The sequence below is a fragment of the Apostichopus japonicus genome, chromosome 11 (assembly GCF_037975245.1).
Source record: "Apostichopus japonicus isolate 1M-3 chromosome 11, ASM3797524v1, whole genome shotgun sequence".
NCBI lineage: Eukaryota > Metazoa > Echinodermata > Holothuroidea > Aspidochirotida > Stichopodidae > Apostichopus > Apostichopus japonicus.
In genome coordinates, this window is record NC_092571.1 from 626623 (window position 1) to 648496 (window position 21874).

Sequence of the window (21874 nt, forward strand, 5' to 3'; positions counted from 1 at the left end):
GGTACAGGCAGAATCTCTCAAAATTTCAATCTGCCTCCCTTCAAGAGCACCTTTGATCATGCATTTGGCCATACGAGCCCTTGCAGGATCAAATTCCTGTCGCTCACATTTAAGAGCAGGCTTAGGGTGTACACCTTTTGTTTCATTCCCCATGAATTTCTGATTTGGACAAAATCGCTGAACATGTCCTAGTTCTCCACACTTGTGACACTTAATATCAGCATACTTCTTAGAATTTGCCTGAACACCAATTGTACCCTCCTTATATTTTGAGTAAATACCATATGGGGTTGTCGGTTTCTTATTTGAGTCAGCACCTACAATGGGCTGCTTGAAAGCATTATGCCCTATCTCTTTCCTCTTCCAATAGTTGGGTCCACCCCGATTTGCTACAAACTGATCAGCTAAGCCTGTCAGCTCTGCAGTATCCTTAGGATTTCTATCCTTTAGAAATATAGCCAGGTCTAATGGCAGCTTACTAAGGGCTTGATCCATGACCATCAATTCCCTTATACCATGAGCATCATCTGGTTTTCTTCCAGAATACTCTATCCACCCATCAAATTGTTGCCCTAGATCATTGACCCATTCTCTCAGGCTTTCATCTCGTTGCTTGTACCTGGCCCTAAACTTGGCTCTGTAACTCTCAGCACTAACCTCATACTTGGCCAGAATAACCTGCTTTAAGGTATCATAATCACTACTTTTGGCTAAAGATAGCGATGCATAGGCAGCTCTTGCTTTGCCTGTCAATTCAGGGGCTAGCCTAGCTACCCACTCTCGCTTAGGCAACTTATACATTTTTGCCAAATTTTCAAACGTTTTAAAATAAACATCTATATCATCATTGGCAGTAAGTCTAGGAATTTTCAAAAATTGTGATTCACCAATAGGGTGTCTAGTAAAGGTTTCCTGTTCAAATTGTAACCTTCTCAACTGGACCTCAGCCTCTAGTTCTTTGTGCTCCAACTTAAGTTCCTCAGTTTTAAACAGATATTCCACCCACATTTCTTTTGGTAACCCTGGAGGTATTCCTTGTGGTGACTGAGAAGGGATATCCTCCTGATGTTTGTTAACATTCCCATGCTGAACCTCCCATGAACCACTAGTACTTTTCTCTATGTTAGTCTCAGTCATGGTGCCTAAATGTTTAATCTACCTGATACCAAGGATCAAAATTTAAAACGTAAGCAACAGGCAAAGTACCACCGTTTAACTACTGCTCAGCATTAATACCAATAGTAATGGGTCCAATACATGACAAAAATAACAGTGCACAAAGGTTATCTCAAACACTATATATATCTGGCCTAGGCAATAGACTAAATAGACCCTGAGTGACTCAATACAAAATTAAGTAAAATAATATCCACACTTAATTGCATATCTCACTCTTAATTAAGCAACACAACTAGCTCAAGTTAAAACAGATATGAAATACTTAAGTGATCAAGCAATATTCAACAAATAAGTGTTCTTCACCAGTATAGTAATAAGTAGGCCTAGTCTGCATATGATCTTCAGTTTCGCGAAACCGATACTGCATACAGTACTCGTCCTATACGAAACACTCGCGGATTGTCTCCCTAGTTGAAATTGGCAAAATAAGTCTCAGCTGAATTATGAACGATTAAAAACTTCCATCACAAAAACTGCTGCTATTGGAACATCTTCGATGGGTCTGCTTCGTAACTCGAACTCGTTCGCTACAGTCAATACAAAATACAACGGCTAGGCTAAACCCAGGCAACGTCTTCACAATTACTGCTACACGATACCTAACTAGTAGGCTATCGTTAGGCTTCGGTTAACACTGCACTACCAGACCAGATAGTGACTGCTCCAATAGGCTAGACGAGCGATGTAGAACCTCTAAAACGCCTCGTCATTAATTGAATAGGTTAGGCTTCGTCGACAAGACCCTTCCTTCTATATTACGATTACTGCAAAAACACGTTGCTCATGAACGTACCTCAGTAGTCAGCAATTAGATCTCACCTCATCAGGCTTCAAAATAAGCACTAGCGTATATATAGCTAGCCACTTTCAGGAACTTCACTTCTCAAGCAAGCACCAAAACAGTTTCTCGGTGATCCACGGGAAACACTTGACCCTAGTAACAACATTCCGCGTACCTCAACACTCAGTAGGGAACAGTTACAACTTATACTCAGCAAATCCAACGTTGGAAAACTAAGTTAGGCCCTTCAAACGGATTCACACGTCCTTCACGAGAAAGTTGAAATATGAAACGGCTTCCACTAAACTTTCGTTTCTTTAAATTAAAGAAAACGTAGGATGAAAATCACAGATCAGAGCATAAAATAATCAGGCGTGGTCAGATGTACGCTGCCACCATGTCGCGTCCGTCCCAGTACGGTAAGGCAGATTTCGATGGTCGCGTAGCAGGGACGACACGAATAACGTGAATAACCAGTCCAACAGAGAGATATAATGATTCGTACTATTTATTTCGCCGGATTGATCAGATTAAATATGTGGAAACCTATATAATTAGTGTAATTTCTAGTATATTTTACGTGCCTTCACACACGGAGACCTTACACAGTAGAGGTATACAGTGAGACTGAAGTGGCTTACAAAACTGTCATACACGAGGCAAAAGACAAGATACTTTCCTCCAATCATAAGTTAACGTTTAAGTCACATGACAGCAGCAGCCAATCACACTACATAATGGTTGAATTCGTGGAAATCATTTAAGGGATAAGTTAAACAGAGCATTTACATACATCTGCATATGTTAAATATACATGAGGGTTCACGACACTATAAGTGTATGACATAACAGTTGTGATATTGAAATTTCAGGCTTCTAACTTGGAGGTTCAAATCTCAGCCTGCAGGACGTTATCTTAGTTTCATGGCGAATGTGATCCATCCAAAGACGAAACCTTTGTAATTAGTTCAACGTCCCAGGTTTGACTTCGAGGAAGCTCTTGCGAATACTTTTTTACTGTTGTAATACGTATTATACAAAACGTACGGAACATAGTATATTACACCATAGCGCAACTATAAAGTTGCAGTGCCAACTAAACAACGATGGTCTATTTAATGCCGGTATTAAATATATTTAATGCCGGTATTACTTATATTTAATGCCGGTATTAATTATATTTAATGCCGGTATTACTTATATTTAATGTCGGTATTACTTATATTTAATGCCGGTATTAATTATATTTAATGCCGGTATTAATTATATTTAATGCCGGTATTAATTATATTTAATGCCGGTATTACTTATATTTAATGCCGGTATTCATTATATTTAATGCTGGTATTATTTTGAGTGATTCCGATCTTTGTACTGTTTGTAACATTAAACTGAGAACATGGAGCACTTGTGTTGGAAATGTCCCGTTACTGCCTCTTTCATTTTAGATGTTGAAAATTTGTTCCTTAAAAAGCAGTTCTTTTTTTTTCAAAGCAGGATATCTTTTTTGGTTACAACAACCGGAAAGGACATCCCTACAATTTTCTCATACTTCATAAAAACACTATATTTATGATTGCAAATTAAATGAACGAAATCCAATTATCGATGAGTTTTTCTTTGAATTTAAATTCATAATTAGTAGTGATAGATTCAACTATTTAAGAACTCGCAGATAATGAAAACATAAAGTTTCTATTGTGGAGCTGTGGAACGGCTTTTCCTTATGTCCTGATTTATTCAATGAGACTTTATTCGATTCTCTTTCCTTTTACCATATCTGTTTCTACGTTTACATGTAATCATAAAGTGTTGTTCCGTGTAATATACTGAAAAAATAAAGAGTTGATGTTGCAAATCATATGTAAGTTTCTGAACACATTGATGATAAACGATAAATAAACGGAGCAAAAAAAAAACAGAATGCAAAAATGCATTGTGGTTTCAATGATGTAACATGAGCAGTTTTCATAAATCTGACGTAATGTATAGTGAGGGTGTACATGTTTACAACGGATTGACGATTTGGCCTCTGATGACCTCTGACCTCCATCAAAACAATAGGCTTCTTTAACTCAATGTGGTACTTCTACACACTAAATAAGAGGTTGGCCCAAGCTTCCAGTATTTAGATATCGTGATAACAAGTTTTTCACATTTGACCCCTGGTGACCTCAAATGCCCTTTGACCTCCACCAAAAACAATAGACTTATTGTACTTAATGTGGTACTTCTATACACTAAAAAGAGGTTGGCCCAAGCTTTCAGTATTTATATATCGTGATTACAAGGTTTTCACAATTTGACCCCTGGTGACCCCAAATGACCTTTGACCTTCACTAAAAACAATAGGTTTCTTGTACTCAATATGTTACTTTTACACATTAAACATGAGGTCCTCCCAAACGTTTCCTCTTGAGATATCATTTTTACAAGGTTTTCACACTTTGACCCCTGGTGACCCCAAATGACCTTTGATCTCCACCAAAAACAATACACTTCTTGTACTTAATGTGTTACTTCTACTTAATGTGGTGTTTACAAGCTGGGCATCACAAACTCACTCACACACCTACACATACACACGCAATCATGCATGCATAGGTTACGATTATCATCGAAACCAAAAAGGTATTAATTTTCATGCAGCTTCATCTGCCGTTATTAATTCTATTTAATACCGGTATTAATGCCGGTATAAATTATATTTAATGCCGGTATTAATTATATATTTAATGCCGGTATTAATTCTATTTAATGCCGTTATTAATTATATATTTAATGCCGGTATTAATTCTATTTAATGCCGGTATTAATTGTATTTAATGCCGGTATTAATTATATTTAATACCGGCATATGAAGCTGCATGGTGATTGAGAATGAATGCCGGTATTGAATAATATTAATAACGGTAATTATTTTAATTCGTTTAAATCAGCAATTATTTCCCGTATGGCCTACCGTCCACGTAAGCAGATATTGTATAAATGAAACTTGCGCAACAACACTGTCAATAATGCTTAAAGGGGCTGCCAGCATTACAGCCGTATATTTCGAAAAAAATCTGACGAATTTTGATATTGTTCACTATAGGCCTGTGATTGGCTATTCAATATACACAATAGTACGAACCTACCTGCATAAAAAAATTCGCCGCCCGGACGCCAACGTAGCCTAAGTCAGTAAAAATAGAGCACGTCGGGGGAATCCGGACGTCTGGTAACCCTAACTACAGTACATTGCTGCATCGCACTATATAATAGTTAAACTAATACTTGTTACACTACTGCATTAAGTATTGCACGACCTTATTTACTCTCAAACCTCTGTTAGGTCGAAGTACAAGACTATCCGCTGTATACGTACGCCGTAGCATCAGTAACAATTAATTAGTACGTGCAATGTTTTATGGAACACAAGCCTAACAGTAAACAAGTTACGCTATACTTATGCCACAGGCATGCGAGTATAATTTATAAACCTCACATCCTAAATCACTAAGGCTGTTCTGCGATGCATGACGACAATAGACTGAATAGCGGCGCCTCTCAGAACTCTAGCGTCGCTGTAGGGCACAGTTAGTTCAACCATGGAGCTCTGTTTATAGCTCCGTGGTTCAACTACTTGGCCTAGTCTATATGGCAGTTGGAATTTTGAGCAATGGCCGGATTCAAATAAAGTGGCGTGCGCAAGGGCGAGTAGGGGGGTAGGGGGGTGGCATGCACCCACCCTTTCGTCAGACGGGAAATGGTTCAGCCGGGCATGTTTGCAGAACAAGACCACTACTACGGGTGTACTCTCCCCCTCCCATTTCAACCAAATTTATTGATTAAAACAATAATTCAAATGGTACGGTATTCTACCAATAACCGTTATTAATACATAAATTTCACAAAAACTCAGAGGAAGCTGCATTGTTAGCAATATTGTCATGCCCATAGCAGCAGTGTATGTTATTTCTTTACAGTATACCTACAGTATCTTTGTATATCACATCTAAGCACCATGAGATTGTCGTAGTGCTGCTTATAGTGTACGTTATATCTTTATGTATCTTAGAATGACTACAAATGGTTCCCCAAAATATCAAATTTATATAAAGAATGATGAATCGGCAGTCAAAGTACTCACCAACTATTTGCTAATCGTAGGATTCAACTAATTAGTAAGAAATCTCTGAAACTCATACACGTTCTAAAATCTACTTCGCCTACCTCCTAGTAACGTCGACAGAAAATAAAGATGGCGTAGTGCAACAACGGGAATACCGCTACAATATTTTATTGCCCATCTTCATAGAACGACGGTTTTCAATGTCGAAACTTATGGGCGACCCTAAATGTTGCATTAGGGCTAATACGAAACTGTTTCAAGCTAGGCGAGTTGAAACGAAACGATAGTACTTGTCAATTTCTTAAATGCCCTAAATCACCTTCAATCATCCATGTTACCATCAGCACCAGTAGTTTGTTACATTCTCTGCAACACCCAAGCGCAAAGATACTGCAACCTTGCCATCCAGGGCACTTCTGTAGTAGGTCGTATACCTTTGACGGGGACAGGATGTAGGCTTTATAAAGTACTTTATTGTGATATATAGTACCTTAACTAATAGTATCAATATATTCCTATGCCAAATATTTCATTCAGTTTTCTTCGATGATCTGATATGAGTTGATTTCAATTTCTCAGCACTCTGGTTCAGGCGCGTAGCCAAGGGGGGGGGGGCGAAGGGGGCAGCCGCCCCCCCCCCCTTGAGCATATTTTTAAAAAAAATTTTTAATGTTTTTATGATATCGCTAGTATTTTCAAAAGAGAAAATGCTAAGAAGCAACTTACAAGGCCTGGGAAGTGCCATTTCCAGCGATCTGGGAGGCATTTTCAGCCAAAATTTTCTTGTACGCTTCGCGCCAACCATGGTGGTGTTACGCTTAGATAGTTTGCAATGCCGAATCTACAGTTTCGCCCCTCCCTTGGCAAATTCCTGGCTACGCGCCTGCTCTGGTTTGAGTGGCGTAGCTCTACATGTTTTTCCCCCGTTTATTTGAAACAACACTGTCTGGTAGCTGCCAAGTTTCTCTGTCAACTACAGGCGTCCTTACAATAACACGTTAATGAAACATTTGCTATCACCCTCATCGTCATCCTCATGCCCCTCTTCCTCAACATCATCATCCTCAAACTCATCATAATTATTATCCTCATCCTCCTCTTGATCCGCCAACGCCACCACCACTACCACCACCACCACCACCACCACCACCATCATCATCATCATCATCATCATCATCATCATCATCATCATCATCATCATCATCATCATCATCATCATCATCATCATCATCATCATCATCATCATCATCATCATCATCATCATCATCATCATCATCATCATCATCATCCTCTTCGTTCTCGGTGTGTGTTGTATGTTTTAATTAATTATTAGTGTATTCATTGTTTTGAGTTAAATGCCAACGTGAACTATCGATTAATATATTGTATGCTAGTATGCCTGTTCCTGTTTACTAATTCCGTGCTTGCATCTAATAAGAACTTTCGCAGAAGTTGATCAATCAGCTCGTTGATATGTTTGGTCGTTTGTAACGCAATAACGAATGGATTATTTGTTAACTGTTAAATTACTTTTTAATGAAATGTTTCAAATAACGAGAGCTAACTTCTTTGTGCCTTTTTAATTCTTCCTTGACTTTCTTAGCACTTTTCTAGATTCTAACATAGTCCCCGCCGATATAGGTATCATTGATCTATTTTCGACACGGTGTCGGGCTGCGCGCACACAGCCACATAATTTTGAACTAGTACGCGCGCACAAGGTGATATTCCTTTCGTTGAAATGGACGCGTCTTCGGAGTACCGCCGGTGGGTTATGCATATTAAGATATTCTTTTATTGGCCCAGGTCCCTATTGGGGAGTGACTGAGATTTGCGAAAAAAAAAGACTTTCACTGTTTAATGTAGTCTATTATGAAGCCACCTAGACATGTTTCAGGCATGTTTGTTTAAACACCCGATTGGCTTTGCAACATGTCCCTGGAAATCCATCTAGGTCTCTTTGTAACATTTCATTTCATTCAAACCAGGACACTTGTAGCAATAGAACTATCAATATACTTGTGTAATTTATTTCCAAACAACAACACAGAAGCTTGCCAAAGTTGATGTCTGTACTATTTTCCATCGACTTGTTTTTTCGTGGCGCGAGGCTAGCTAACACTAACTGTCACAAAACAAATTGATATGCCAGTTCCCCTGCCGAGTCAGCTCTGGTAAAACAAAACTAAACCCTCTGCCACCTATATTTGCCTGGATATACACATTATACAGGTTCAATTTGCAAAATATTTGCTTGCCATTCACTTGCCACAACCCAGCCTCTGGAATTCTGGTGCCGCCACTGGTCGGGACAACTGAAGAGGAGATCAAATTACTGTCGTTGTCTTATACGTAAAGGTGGCTGCGCCATGCAATTTGTCCGTGTTTTTGGAGCTGCCTAATACAGTACAGAAAGCTGTAAACGAAGTAACGCCTCCGGTTATTTTGATATCCATGCACTTGTGATTTACGCTTATTCAAAATACCGATCAGCTGTTTGATTATGACGATTAATACTCTTTCAAGCTGCTTTCAATGCCATGTTTTTTACCAGGTGTTTCTCTTTATTGCCTGTTGTTTGTGATTATATTAAACTTTAGGAGGCATGTTATCTTAGTCAAATCAGAGTACCCATTGTCACTATATGGATATTATCCTTTTCCTTCACGTACGTTATCGTCAGGGTTACTACTTCACGTACATTCCAAAATTCGGTGAGTCTACTTGTTGGTTTTCTACCTTCGTGTCATCTAATGCAAGTATATAGTGTGTAACTTTCTCTGTCCATGGGCGGCGATCCGTACTTCCGAGTGGGGTGGGGGGGGGGGGTATGACCTTGTTGACTATCTAAGCGTAGCGCCACCATGAGTTGGCGCGAATCGCACCAAAAAATTTTTGGATTTACAAACCCTCTAGATGGCTAGAAACGGCACTTCCCGAGGTTTCCAAGCGGCATATACCCAACTTTAAACCAGAATGCAAAATGCATTGAGGTTTCGATGACTTCAATGCACTAGACTTCTGCTTGTTAGTATAACCAGAACTAGCTGTTACAATAACACTATGGCATGCTAACACAGGTCAGTCTGTACGTGGTTATACACACCTCCATCAAAAACAGTAGGGTTCTTGTACTCAATGTGATGAATCCGCACACCAAGTATTACAAACCAAACCAAATCTCTAATAACTTCGCACATTAAGGTTGCAGAGGAGTCCACTTATGGACAATTTAGATTGGAATATGCCCACAAAACTTCAAAGAATCAACTTCAAAGAAGCTAATACAGGTCACTGGAGGTCAACCTGAGGTCAAAGGTCACCCAAATGCAGGTCTACTATTGTATTACAATAGCTTAACTCCCAACCTTAATGGACATTTGGTTCTCAAGTTATTGCAAAAATACTAGTTTTTGACCCCTGATTGACCTTTGTTGACATTGGATCACATGACTGTTATGTTTTGAAACAATCCCTTACCCCATTCACAACTAGTTCCAAAATATTAACCTTGTCACACCCTGTCAATGGTAGTTTCACAAGTTATTGAGAAAAACTAGGCCAACATTACAGCCAACTCCATGGAGTGAAAGCAAATCTCAAGTTCACAGGTGCTTGACCTAGTTTCTCCTTGGCAGCTGGCCAAGAAATGTTTTGAAATTCGTGGTACCTGTGCAACTTACATCCAACCAGAACTACCAATGATCTACAAATATTTTCTAGAGAAGGCATGCTTCGCCATTCAAGTGCACTATTCCATCGAAATCACATCAACTCTTTAGAAAAATATCCATACGGATGAGTCACAAGTGTTGAAGTAGCTCTAGCACTTTTATATATCTATGGTCTGCAAGCAAGCCTTGGAAGACACTGTACATGTATGTAGATATGTACATAGCAATTCAGGACTTCTAGCGACACACTTAAGTCAATGGGGATATTGTCGCGAGTTCAGATTCAAATCTACGGATGCCCGTAAGATCATTTTCAATTGTCAGTAGGCTCTCCTATTCTTATGAGGCGAATCGCCCATGTCATATACTTATAGGCTGGACGATGGGAGATACCGTATATTATGAAAAGGTTTTTACAAGTTGACCCCTGGTGACCCTAAATGACCTTCGATATCCACCAAAAACGATAGGCTTTTTGTACTTAATGTGGTCAACCTACATACCAGAAATGAAATCAATACAAGCTTTGTTTCTTGAGATATCATGTTTACAAGCTTTTCACTATTTGACCCCTGGTGACCCCAAGTGACCTTTGACCTACACCAAAAACAATAGGCTTCTTGTACTCAATAAGATACTCCTATGTACCAAATATGAGAACTGTCCAAGCTTCCCTTCTTGAGATATCGTGTTTACAAGCTGGGCGTCACAAACGCACACACACACACACACACACACACACACACACATACACACACGCATGATTGCAAAGGTTACGATTATCATCGAAACCAAAAAGGGATGTCATGTCCGAAATATCTCATAATCAGGATCCAAAATACTTTTATTAAATTTCGGGTGTTATTTTGGGAAAATTGCCCACGTCAATCTTGTTTCAGGCGCTACGTTAGAATGTTCGAGAGCTCTTTTATATTATTCGATGAAGAAAATGGCCTCATGCAGGCTATTATTGGCCTATACACATACAATACACAATTACACAAAGTTACATTCCTAGGTACCGATTGCTAGGGCATCCAGGTGAGACGTGTATTAAGCATTACCCTGCATGGTAACATGAGATTCTTAGCTGTTCGAGGGAACATGTACGTGTGTAGGCCTACTATAGGGCCTATATGAATACTATGAGGGTGCATAGTACTATATCAATACCGTGGGCGCAATAATACATTTTGTTGTTATAGGGCCAATGAAGCCTACAGTCAACTATTCTTGCTTTATAAAGACGGTTTATTTGAAAAGATCGCACTGCGTTTATGGTAGGTGAGAAATGAAGCTAAAAAAGAGCCGTACGTTCACGATGATGCATAAATGTAAGGCATGAAAAAATTCTTATCCCTGGCATTTGGTGGGGGGGGGGGATATGGTGTATTACATCCCCTCCACCCATTTTCATGGGGGATATATCCCCCTCCCCCCCCCCCTAGGATTGCCGCCCATGTCTCTGTCTCCCTATGTATCACTCACTGACAAGGTGTGAATATCAACTACCTTGATACCAAGAAAATTAATGTTCGTCGGGTTTTTTTCTAAGCAATTTCCAACTTCTTGTATATGCCGTAGCAGTTCGCGCTGCACTCGATTCACTTTTGATTTTAGCTTTGCGTTTTCCCTTATGTCTTCATTTCTAAATGATAACATACTTTAAATGAACCCGTTTTGGCAGTGGGGGAGCTAGGGGTATTGGTCAGGAGGGGCGAGAATGGTCTGTAGGGGCGTCATCGACACTATCAGAGCTATATACGGCTCTGGACACTATCTAAGCGGAGCGCCACCACTGGTTGGCGCGGAGCGTACAGAAATTTTTTGAGTAAAGATTCTCCGCTAGATCGCCGGAAATGACCCTTCCCGGGCCTGGCTAATTTGCAGATAAACGAAGAATAAATAGGTGTCATCGCCAAATTACACCAACAAAATGTGACAAATGTCAATAAGTAGATGAGAGAGCAATAAAAAAAGTCAATAATCACGAATAAGTAAAGAGTGGTAAAGAGCTGAAAAGGGCGCCAGCAGTCCATTTGAGTCCGTCAAGGGGGGCATACGCCCCCCTCCCGACTGTATGGACGCTCCGCCACTGCGTTTTGGTAACTTTGTTGCTAAAAAATGACCTAGATTTACCACCGTTCATTCCATTTCTCGGTTTTATGAATCTAGCTATAGGCGGCGTGTAAATTTAGCGGTCGTCCAAGACGACCAAATCGTGAATTATTGGTTGCCCGGTTTAGAAAAAAAAGTTTAGAAAAAGCTGGTTAATGTTCCGTGAAACGAACGGAAGAAAGCCACGGAAACAACCGTGAATACAGAAAACCACGTAAAATGGCATTTAACATACAATTTTGTTTTAATGTGCGGCAATTTGATTTCAAATCACACATATCAAAAGGATTTCCCGCGTTAAAAGTCAGCTCTCAGACATTAGGGCTGTGACCGTGTAGTGATTAATCGCTTAATGATCGCATTTGGAATGAACGTTAAGTAAAAAGCCACTTTCGATTATTCTTTTTGTAGATATCCCGCCTATAATCCATCTTAACATCCCTTGTCTTAACTTTCCTTGTCAGTCTTTCCTTCTATGAAATAAACGAATGAAAATTTGAATCACGAACGTATACAGTAGCTATAACAATGAGAGCAAAGCACATGCTATGGACTGCCAGAGCTAGACCATTTGTTTATTTGCTAAAATTGTCACGCAGTTAATTGGAACTAATATATGAATGGAAAACTGTCATTATTGCTGCTATCTTCGACCACATGGTAGCCTAACACCACACTAAATCATTGGAAAATATTGCCTAACCATCGGTTTGCTAAAAAAATGAGAGGAAAAACCCCACACCGAGTCTAGCCCTGTTTTCAACTGTGAATTAGCTGGAAATTGACAGTTGATTGGAAGGTATGTGTTATGTTTTGCAGAGTGAATGCAGTATTTTACGTACACTGTTGCTGAAGCATTGGATTGAAGGTTTTAACTTTCACCGGTATAGTAATTTAATTATAGTGATTTTATCTACACACGAAAATAAACATGACTAAACGAAAGGGCACATTCGGCGATAGCAAACAATGTGTTTTCTATTTCAGTTGATGGGTTCTGGGCTTTTCGTCGTAGGCCAATATACGGTGGCTTGATGTTAATCGCGATAAATCGCTAACCGATCGTAAATTTTTGCGATGTAACTTTTAATGGATTTGCTACTACACGGTCGCAGCCCTAACAGACATCACATGTGATCTCAACTCAGTGATATGCGATTTTCCCATAAACAAAACTAGGTAACCCGACAGCGAAACTGCCTCCGTGTCATTTGCATGGAAGGACCAAAGGTACAAAGAATTCAACTATGAAAAAGCTCTAATAAAATGCGAAAACATGAAGTCAAGAAGATATTGGCAGGTAAAGAAACAAACTCCGGCATTCAGGCTCGGGCAGCGATCTACTTAAATCAAAAGTCATAGCCTTGTAGCTGACTGTTGGGGTGCTAGGTACGAAGGGCACTTACTACAACCTGCAGTGCGTGATGGGGCAAATGGGCTGAAATTTCCACTGCTATAAGAGAGTTGCAAAATAAGTTGTTGATGTTATTTAAAAAATGAAATGGAAATGTCACTTTCTGCATTTTTTTAATTTTTTTATGGCAACATTGACTGGACCAAAGTTTGTAACTAGACTATCACATAGTTACGCAATGGAAGTTTGTAACAAGACTATCAAATAGTTACTCCATGGAAGTTTTTAACTAGAGTATCACATAGTTACTCCATGGAAGTTTGTCACTAGACTATCACATAGTTACTCCATGGAAGGTTGTCACTAGACTATCACATAGTTACTCCATGAAGTTTGTAACTAGACTATCACATAGTTACTCTATGGAAGTTTGTAACTAGACTATCACATAGTTACTCTATGGAAGTTTGTAACAAGACTATCACATAGTTACTCTATGGAAGTTTGTCACTAGACTATCACATAGTTACTCCATGGAAGTTTGTCACTAGACTATCACATAGTTACTCCATGGAAGTTTATCACTAGACTATCACATAATTACTCTATGGAAGGTTTTTACTAGACTATCACATAGTTACGCTATGGAAGTGTGTAACTAGACAATCACATAGTTATACTCTATGGAAGTTTGTAACAAGACTATAACATAGTTACTCCATGGAAGTTTGTCACTAGACTATCACATAGTTACGCCATGGAAGTTCATCACTAGACTATCACATAATTACTCTATGGAAGTTTGTTACTAGACTATCACATAGTTACTCCATAGAAGTTTGTAACTAGACTATCACATAGTTACGCTATGGAAGTGTGTAACTAGACTATCACATAGTTACGCTATGGAAGTTTGTTACTAGACTATCACATAGTTACTCTATGGAAGTTTGTCACTAGACTATCACATAGTTACTCCATGGAAGTTTATCACTAGACTATCACATAATTACTCTATGGAAGTTTGTTACTAGACTATCACAAAGTTACTCCATAGAAGTTTGTAACTAGACTATCACATAGTTACGCTATGGAAGTGTGTAACTAGACTATCACATAGTTACTCTATGGAAGTTTGTAACAAGACTATCACATAGTTACTCCATGGAAGTTTGTAACTAGACTATATCACATAGTTACGCTATGGAAGTTTGTAACTAGACTATCACATAGTTACGCTATGGAAGTGTGTAACTATGCAATGATCAGTGTAATTTAAAGGAAATAGAACCTGCAAGTTCACACTGTTGTACAGTGTGGAGGCAGCCATACTGTCAACTCAGTAGCTATTCCTGTCACAGACTGCTCATTTAATGTGTCAAGAAAAGAAGTGAAAGAATATCTGTAAAAGTAAGCCAAGTCCTATGGTTTCATCTATGACCTATTCCAACTCCTTTGTGAAGTTGGGCTTTTCATCCTGTTTAAATACTGATATATACCACCTGGCCCCACCTGGACCATATCAGAAGGTCCTTGCATTTTATACTACTCCCCCCCCCCTCACCCCTGGAACAGATACCAAGGCTGAACTTTTATGCCTCTGCATTTACATTACAGTTCCTATATATCATTGATGCAAATAGGCTTCTGTATATATATATATATATATATATATATATATATATATATATATATATATATATATATATATATATATATATATATAAATATATATATATATATATATATATATATATATATATATATATATATATGTGTATAATAATTATAACACTTATATGGTGCTCATTATTGCACGTAAACATACATTCAATGACACCTTACAAAATTACAACCCTGGTCATTGGTAACTTGACACACCTACACACCAAAGTGTGCACAATTCAATCAATCTCTCCTGTGGCACCACAGTGCACCACAACCACGTGTCCCCCGGGAAACTTCTAATAGGGTGCAGCCACAAACCGGCGCACGCAACTATATTTACAAGTTACCTCGCAGGTCCCCATTTATACACTTGGGTGAAGAGATAAATGCCTTGCCCTAGGACACAACGCAATGATCTGGCCAGGGCTCGAACCTATAATCCTTAGATCACAAGTCCACTGCCTTAACCACTTGACCACAATGCCCATATATATACATATATATAAATATATATATATACATATACATATATATATATATATATATATATATACATTAGTGAGAGAGGAAAAATGGAAACATCAAAATGGAGTTAAGGGTATGGTGTAATGGGTAGGGTGAGGCACATGCATGGAGCAAAGAACCATAATGGTTAAGAAACTCCCTAAGGTAGCAAATACCAAAGAGAATAGTGATCCCACTTATGGATGCCTGCTATTCAAAATCATTTCTGGCACTGCGCTAAAGAGTGTACTTTGTGGTGATGATATCAAAATCAAGTCAATTTTACTGTCACTTCTGCACTGGTCACATTGTGGTAGAACACCAGTGGTTGTTATCAACTGATGGTACACCAGGTGAATGTAGACATCACCACCTATGTGAAAATTACCAAAGTAAGCCTTGAATGAAGAAGGGATCACCATCACATGAAGCTCTTAGGTCTGTCATACTCAAGAAGCAATTTCTTAAAACTCTCCCATATTACAAAATTTTCAAGCACTCTGGTTCTCTTGATTCATTTCAAAACCATATGCTAATGTATGTCAATAAATATTGTGCTTTTTCTTACCATGGATATGTAACTAGAATGCTTTTGATCACAACTATCACAGTGAAGAGGCACCAGTACTGTAAATATGATGCACTAGTACTGTAAACATGATGCAGCTAGTACTGTAAACACGATGCACTAGTACTGTAAATATGATGCACTAGTACTGTAAACATGATGCACTTGTACTGTAAATATGATGCACTTGTACTGTAAATATGATGCACTAGTACTGTAAACATGATGCACTAGTACTGCAAACATGATGCACTAGTACTGTAAACATGATGCACTTGTACTGTAAATATGATGCACTTGTACTGTAAATATGATGCACTAGTACTGTAAACATGATGCACTAGTACTGCAAACATGATGCACTAGTACTGTAAACATGATGCACTTGTACTGTAAATATGATGCACTTGTACTGTAAATATCATGCACTAGTACTGTAAACATGATGCACTAGTACTGCAAACATGATGCACTTGTACTGTAAATATGATGCACTAGTACTGTAAACATGATGCACTAGTACTGCAAACATGATGCACTAGTACTGTAAACATGATGCACTTGTACTGTAAATATGATGCACTTGTACTATAAATATCATGCATTAGTAAATACTGTAAATATCATGCACTAGTACTGTAACATGAAGCACTTATACTGTAAACATGATGCACTAGTGTACTGTAAACATGATGCACTAGTAGTACTGTAAATACGATGCGCTAGTACTGTAAACATGATGCACTTGTACTGTAAATGTGATGCACTAGTACAGTAAATATCATGCACTAGTACTGTAAATATCATGCAATAGTACTGAAAACATGATGCACTAGTAGTACTGTAAACATGATGCACTAGTACTGTAAAAGTGATGCACTAATACTGTAAATATCATGCACTAGTACTGTAATAATGATGCACTAGTACTGTAAATATCATGCACTAGTACTGTAAATATGATGCACAAGTACTGTAAATATCATGCACTACTACTGTAAACACTATGCACTTGTACTGTAAACACGATGCACTAGTACTGTAAACATGATGCACTAGTAGTGCAAACATGTGGCACTTGTACTGTAAATATCATGCACTAGTTCTGTAAACATGAAGCACGAGTACTGTAAATTTGATGCACTAGTAATGTAAACATGATGCACTAGTACTGTAAATAATATGCACTAGCACTGTAAATATGATGCACTAGTACTGTAAATATCATGCACTAGTACTGTAAATATTATGCACTAGTACTGTAAATATCATGCACTAGTACTGTTAACACGATGCACTAGTACTGTAAACATGATCCACTTGTACAATAAATATGATGCAATAGTACTGTAAACATGATCATGCACTAGTACTGTAAATGTGATGCACTAGTACTGTAAAAATGATGCACTAGTACTGTAAAAATGATGCACTAGTACTGTAAATATGATACACTAGTACTGTAAACATGATGCATAAGTACTGTAAATATCATGCACTAGTACTGTAAACACGATGCAACAGTACTGTAAACACGATGCACTAGTACTGTCAATATGATGCACAAGTACTGTAAATATCATGCACTAGTACTGTAAACACGATGCAACAGTTCTGTAAACACGATGCACTAGTACTGTAAATATCATGCACTAGTACTGTAAATATCATGCACTAGTACTGTAAGTATTATGCACCAGTACTGTAAATATCATGCACTAGAATTGTAAACATGATGCAATAGTACTGTTACACGATGCAATAGTACTGTAAACATGATGCACTTGTACTGTCAATATGATGCACTAGTACTGTCAATATGATGCACTGGTACTGTAAATATGATGCACTAGTACTGCAAATATGATGCACTAGTACTGTAAATATGATGCACTAGCACTGTAAATATGATGCACTAGTACATAAACATGATGCACTAGTACTGTTAATATGATGCACTAGTACTGTAAACATGATGCACTAGCACTGTAAATAAGATGCACTAGTACTGTAAATATGATGCACTAGTACTGTAACCATCATGCACTAGAACTGTAAATATGATTCAACTGTTGAGGCAAACCAATGTATCTGGCAAAATAAGGTAAAACATCAATCAATGGGCACCTCCTTTAAGAGTCAAAGTGCCTTATTTTGATTTTGGCTATATTCCTGAGTTGATGAATACTGTTTTTCCGCTCAGAGAAGAGAATCAGTGGGACCATTTATCGGCCAGAGAAGACCTACCTGAAGATCACCCAAAAAGCATCAAACAAAATATTGGCAGTGCTCCAAAGCCTAGAGTGAGTGTTTTACTGCACAGTACCAGTCTGGATTTGCAAGTTCATCAGATATGGGATATTCCTAATTTATGAGGGTTAATTTAAGAAACAAGATGCACTTTTTATTTCACTTGATTAGTACTCTTAATGGCTCAGAGAGATGTTACATGATGTTTAGTCTTGATGTGTGCTAAATTTACTCGGCTCAAATATGAGTCATCTAAAGACTCATTTCTTTACTTCATTACCTTCATTTACATTCATTTTATTGCTATTGACTTGTTTGTATTAAAAGCGCCTAGAGCAAGCTTAGCACTTCTTGTTTCCAATTTAGCGCTAAATAAATCCAGTGTATTATTATTATTACTATTTTTATGTTACTGTCCAAGAAAATGGAAACTTCACAATGGCTGTGCTAATACTTCATTATTGTGTTATGTAACCCACTTATTCATCTACCCTATTACGTAACATAAGTTACAGTACCATTCAAGTCTCTGAGTCTTCCAATTGTTACGACCCCAGATGCGCTCACGCATTCTACATAACTGGAACTCGCCAACAAAGTGTTTCGCAGACTTCGTGAATATTCATAGCCTACTAGAACATTCCATTACACTCCGGGTATAAAAGCCGCAGACGCCTGATTGAACGCCCTCTCCGTTTTCGCCGTTCGTTCCGTTAAGAGGTTGTCGCCACACCTCTGATGGTTCCTTGGCTTTGATTACTGTGCCCATTTTAAACACAGTATATACAGTATTTAACTCTATACTTTTGTCGGAACCCCGACCTTTTACTCTCTAATGGATTCTTGTCGCTCTACCTGAACTTTCTCTACATCCAGCCGAACTACTTCTAAAGCAAACCTGGACACTATCAGCCTAGCACAAAGGTAACTCCAGAAACTAAGCAGAATCTCTCCCCTCGGCTCTCCCAGGTCCAGAAAGACGTTAATTGATTTAAGAAACTATACTTATCAGGCGCGTATCCAGGGGGGGGCATTGGGGGCGCGCGCCCCCCGGGTAAGGAAAAGAGGAGAGAAAAAAAAGAGAAGAAAAAAGGGAAAAGGAGGGAAAAAGAGAAAAGGAGGAGAGAAAGGAAGGAAGGGAAAAAAGAGAAAAAAGAGAGAAAAAGCAGAAAAGGAGGGAGTAGAAGATAAACGCCAAGACCTCGGGAAGAGAAAGAGGAACAGTCATATTTAATGCGCTGATCCCTATTATATACACAGGGTAGCCAGTGACAGATCAAGGATTACGGAGGGGACGTGCGCCTCACGCTACCCCTTATACCGACAACTCCATTTTTGACGTTTCCAATTTTCCTCTCTCTCTCACTAATGTATCTATATAAATACTATATATGGTCTATCATAACACGTGTGTGTGTATGGACGCCTTAAACAATTGTACAATTGTGCTATATGGAACCAACTGTCGCTGGTCTTGAACTCGACCGAGTCGTCGGGGAACATGACGCATTTCCGGAAGGGGGCGACCGCCCCCCCCCCCGAGCAAATTTTCTTTTTGACATCGCTAGTAATTTCAAAATAGACAATGCTTAGATGCAACTTACAAGGCCTGGGAAGTGTTATTTCCAGCGATCTGGGAGGCATTTTCGGCCAAAAATTTTCTTGTACGCTTCGCGCCAACTCATGGTGGCGTTCGCTTAGATAGTTTGCCTACAGGCTTCGCCCTTGGCAAATACTCGCTACACGCCTGTTCGAATTTGTAAAGCAAATAGCAGATACATCATATCAGTGAGCATTGAAATGCATGTTCCACGATGAACAGCCTGAAAAACTGTCTGTGTGTAGTCAAAGGCATAGGAGCCCAATTGGATTTGGGGTTGTAACGACTTGCCCGAAAAAAAGCCGAAATTTTTCACGCGCGATGCGCGCGTTCAACGTATCGATGCCAATATCACATAAGCAAGCATCGGTCATTACATTGCATGGCATCGTGTACCGCACGGTCCGTGAAAGTTGCACAGTATACCGCCGGATGCTAATGTAAATAACCAAATGTCTTATGTAGATGGAGAAAAAGCATACAGATCCATTTATGTCAAAACTCTCTTTTACAGTAGTAATGTCGGCCAAGCTTAGAACTTTATTTTAATTACCAAGGAGATCATTTTTAAGCTATTCATTGCTATTTATTTTTCTTTCAGTAGGTGCCCGAAAAAATGGCAACAAATTTGGTTGGGGGGGGGGGGGGCTGCAGCCACCGCCTGCTACGGGACCTACGCCTATGTGTGTAGTGTTCGGTGTCGATATACCTGATATCGGAAATATCTGCTATTTTTCATTTCCTTCAACCAAGTTTTATAATAGCCATTATAAGAGGTTTTAATATTTCTACACCAATAAATTAACTGTGTCGGAATTTTCGAAAATTTCCTGAAACATTCTTCATCATACTTTCCTCTACTCGTCCAATTTTGACCTGTCTATTAGGGGTTGAAGGAGGTTTTTCTATATTAGTTGTCCATAGATTGAATTTTGTGCAACATTATGGGTATGTTTTGAAGTGATTTTTATTCACGAAAAATGTGAATTTTCAAATTCTCAACAAATAATGGGCTTAAAACCTTGAAAAGTGGGGCTTTCGGATATTGTGGGCCGTGACGTAGAATCACCTACAAAAGCAATGATCCATAGGACATGCAATCAGGTCGAACATGTGTGACAATCTTCAAAAAGGTTATGGATGGAAAAAAAACTTTTGGGAAATACTTGGTTCTCAGGCAAAAGTGTACATCTGGTTGCTCATTTTCAAGCCCGAGAAGTGCCATTTCCGGTGATCTGGGGGGTATCAAAACCAGAAATTTTCTTGTACGCTCCGCGCCAACCGATGGTGGCGCTCCGCTTAGATAGTAATTCGCGCCCCCCGGGTTAGAAAATCCTGGATACGCGCCTGCTTATGTATTATGTTCATATTTATACTTTGTTCTGCCATGTAAATAGCTTATTAAATGCTCTAAACTTATTTTCATCCTTGTGTTCTCCTTTTTATGCCATGTGATCTGTTCTCCACATTAAGTATGAGAACGGTCACGTAACAATTGAGGGAAAGAGAAGCAAATACACTGTCATCAGCTAAATTTTAACGTTTTATGCCTTTATTTGGAGTGCTCAAATCCGTATTATTTGGATCTACATTTGCCACCTACAGTACTGTACATCCAAACTTTTCCTCCTAACCGTATGATTTTATATAGGCTTTCAAAACAAAGGAAATATATTTTACCTTCAGCATATTTTTGCACAATTCTTTCACTCCTTGGAATAACAATAACACCCCTCCCCCTCCACCCTACTTAGATTAACACTGTCTATAAACTTAAGAAAAGTAATTATCATCACTGTGCCAAAGTTTGAATACCATTTCACAAACCATGAAATAGTTATTTTACCTTCAAGGTTTCACTGCTTGGAGTAGCAATAACTCCTCAACCCATCCCTATCACCCCACTAAGGTAACCATTGTCTATGAACTTAAGGAAAGTAATTAGTACTATCAATGTGCCAATTTTTGCTTTTATTGTAGTGTGCGACATGCGTGCGCGCACGCATGTCGCACATTGGCAGTACTGGCCAAGTGACAATAGCTCCATGACTGGCTTTTGAAACT

The 21874-nt window shown here is 38.8% G+C and overlaps 1 protein-coding gene across 6 annotated transcripts in view; it reads right to left on the reverse strand.

The window, feature by feature from the left end:
- The window catches only part of LOC139976311 (carbohydrate sulfotransferase 11-like), a 53879-nt gene that overhangs the window by 17323 nt on the left and 14682 nt on the right, over positions 1-21874 (reverse strand). Inside the window, exon 1 of one of the 6 annotated variants that reach the window (XM_071984988.1) lies at positions 6093-6235. The exons of 3 other annotated variants lie outside the window; for them this stretch is intronic. Coding sequence is in view for 2 of the 3 variants with exons in the window: in XM_071984984.1 (XP_071841085.1) it covers positions 1483-1546 (64 nt within the window). In the remaining variant the exon portion in view is untranslated. Of the gene's footprint in view, positions 1-1482; positions 2711-5285; positions 5353-6092; positions 6236-21874 lie in introns of those variants that run through there. 2 more of the 6 variants (XM_071984985.1, XM_071984984.1) reach the window with 2 other exon arrangements.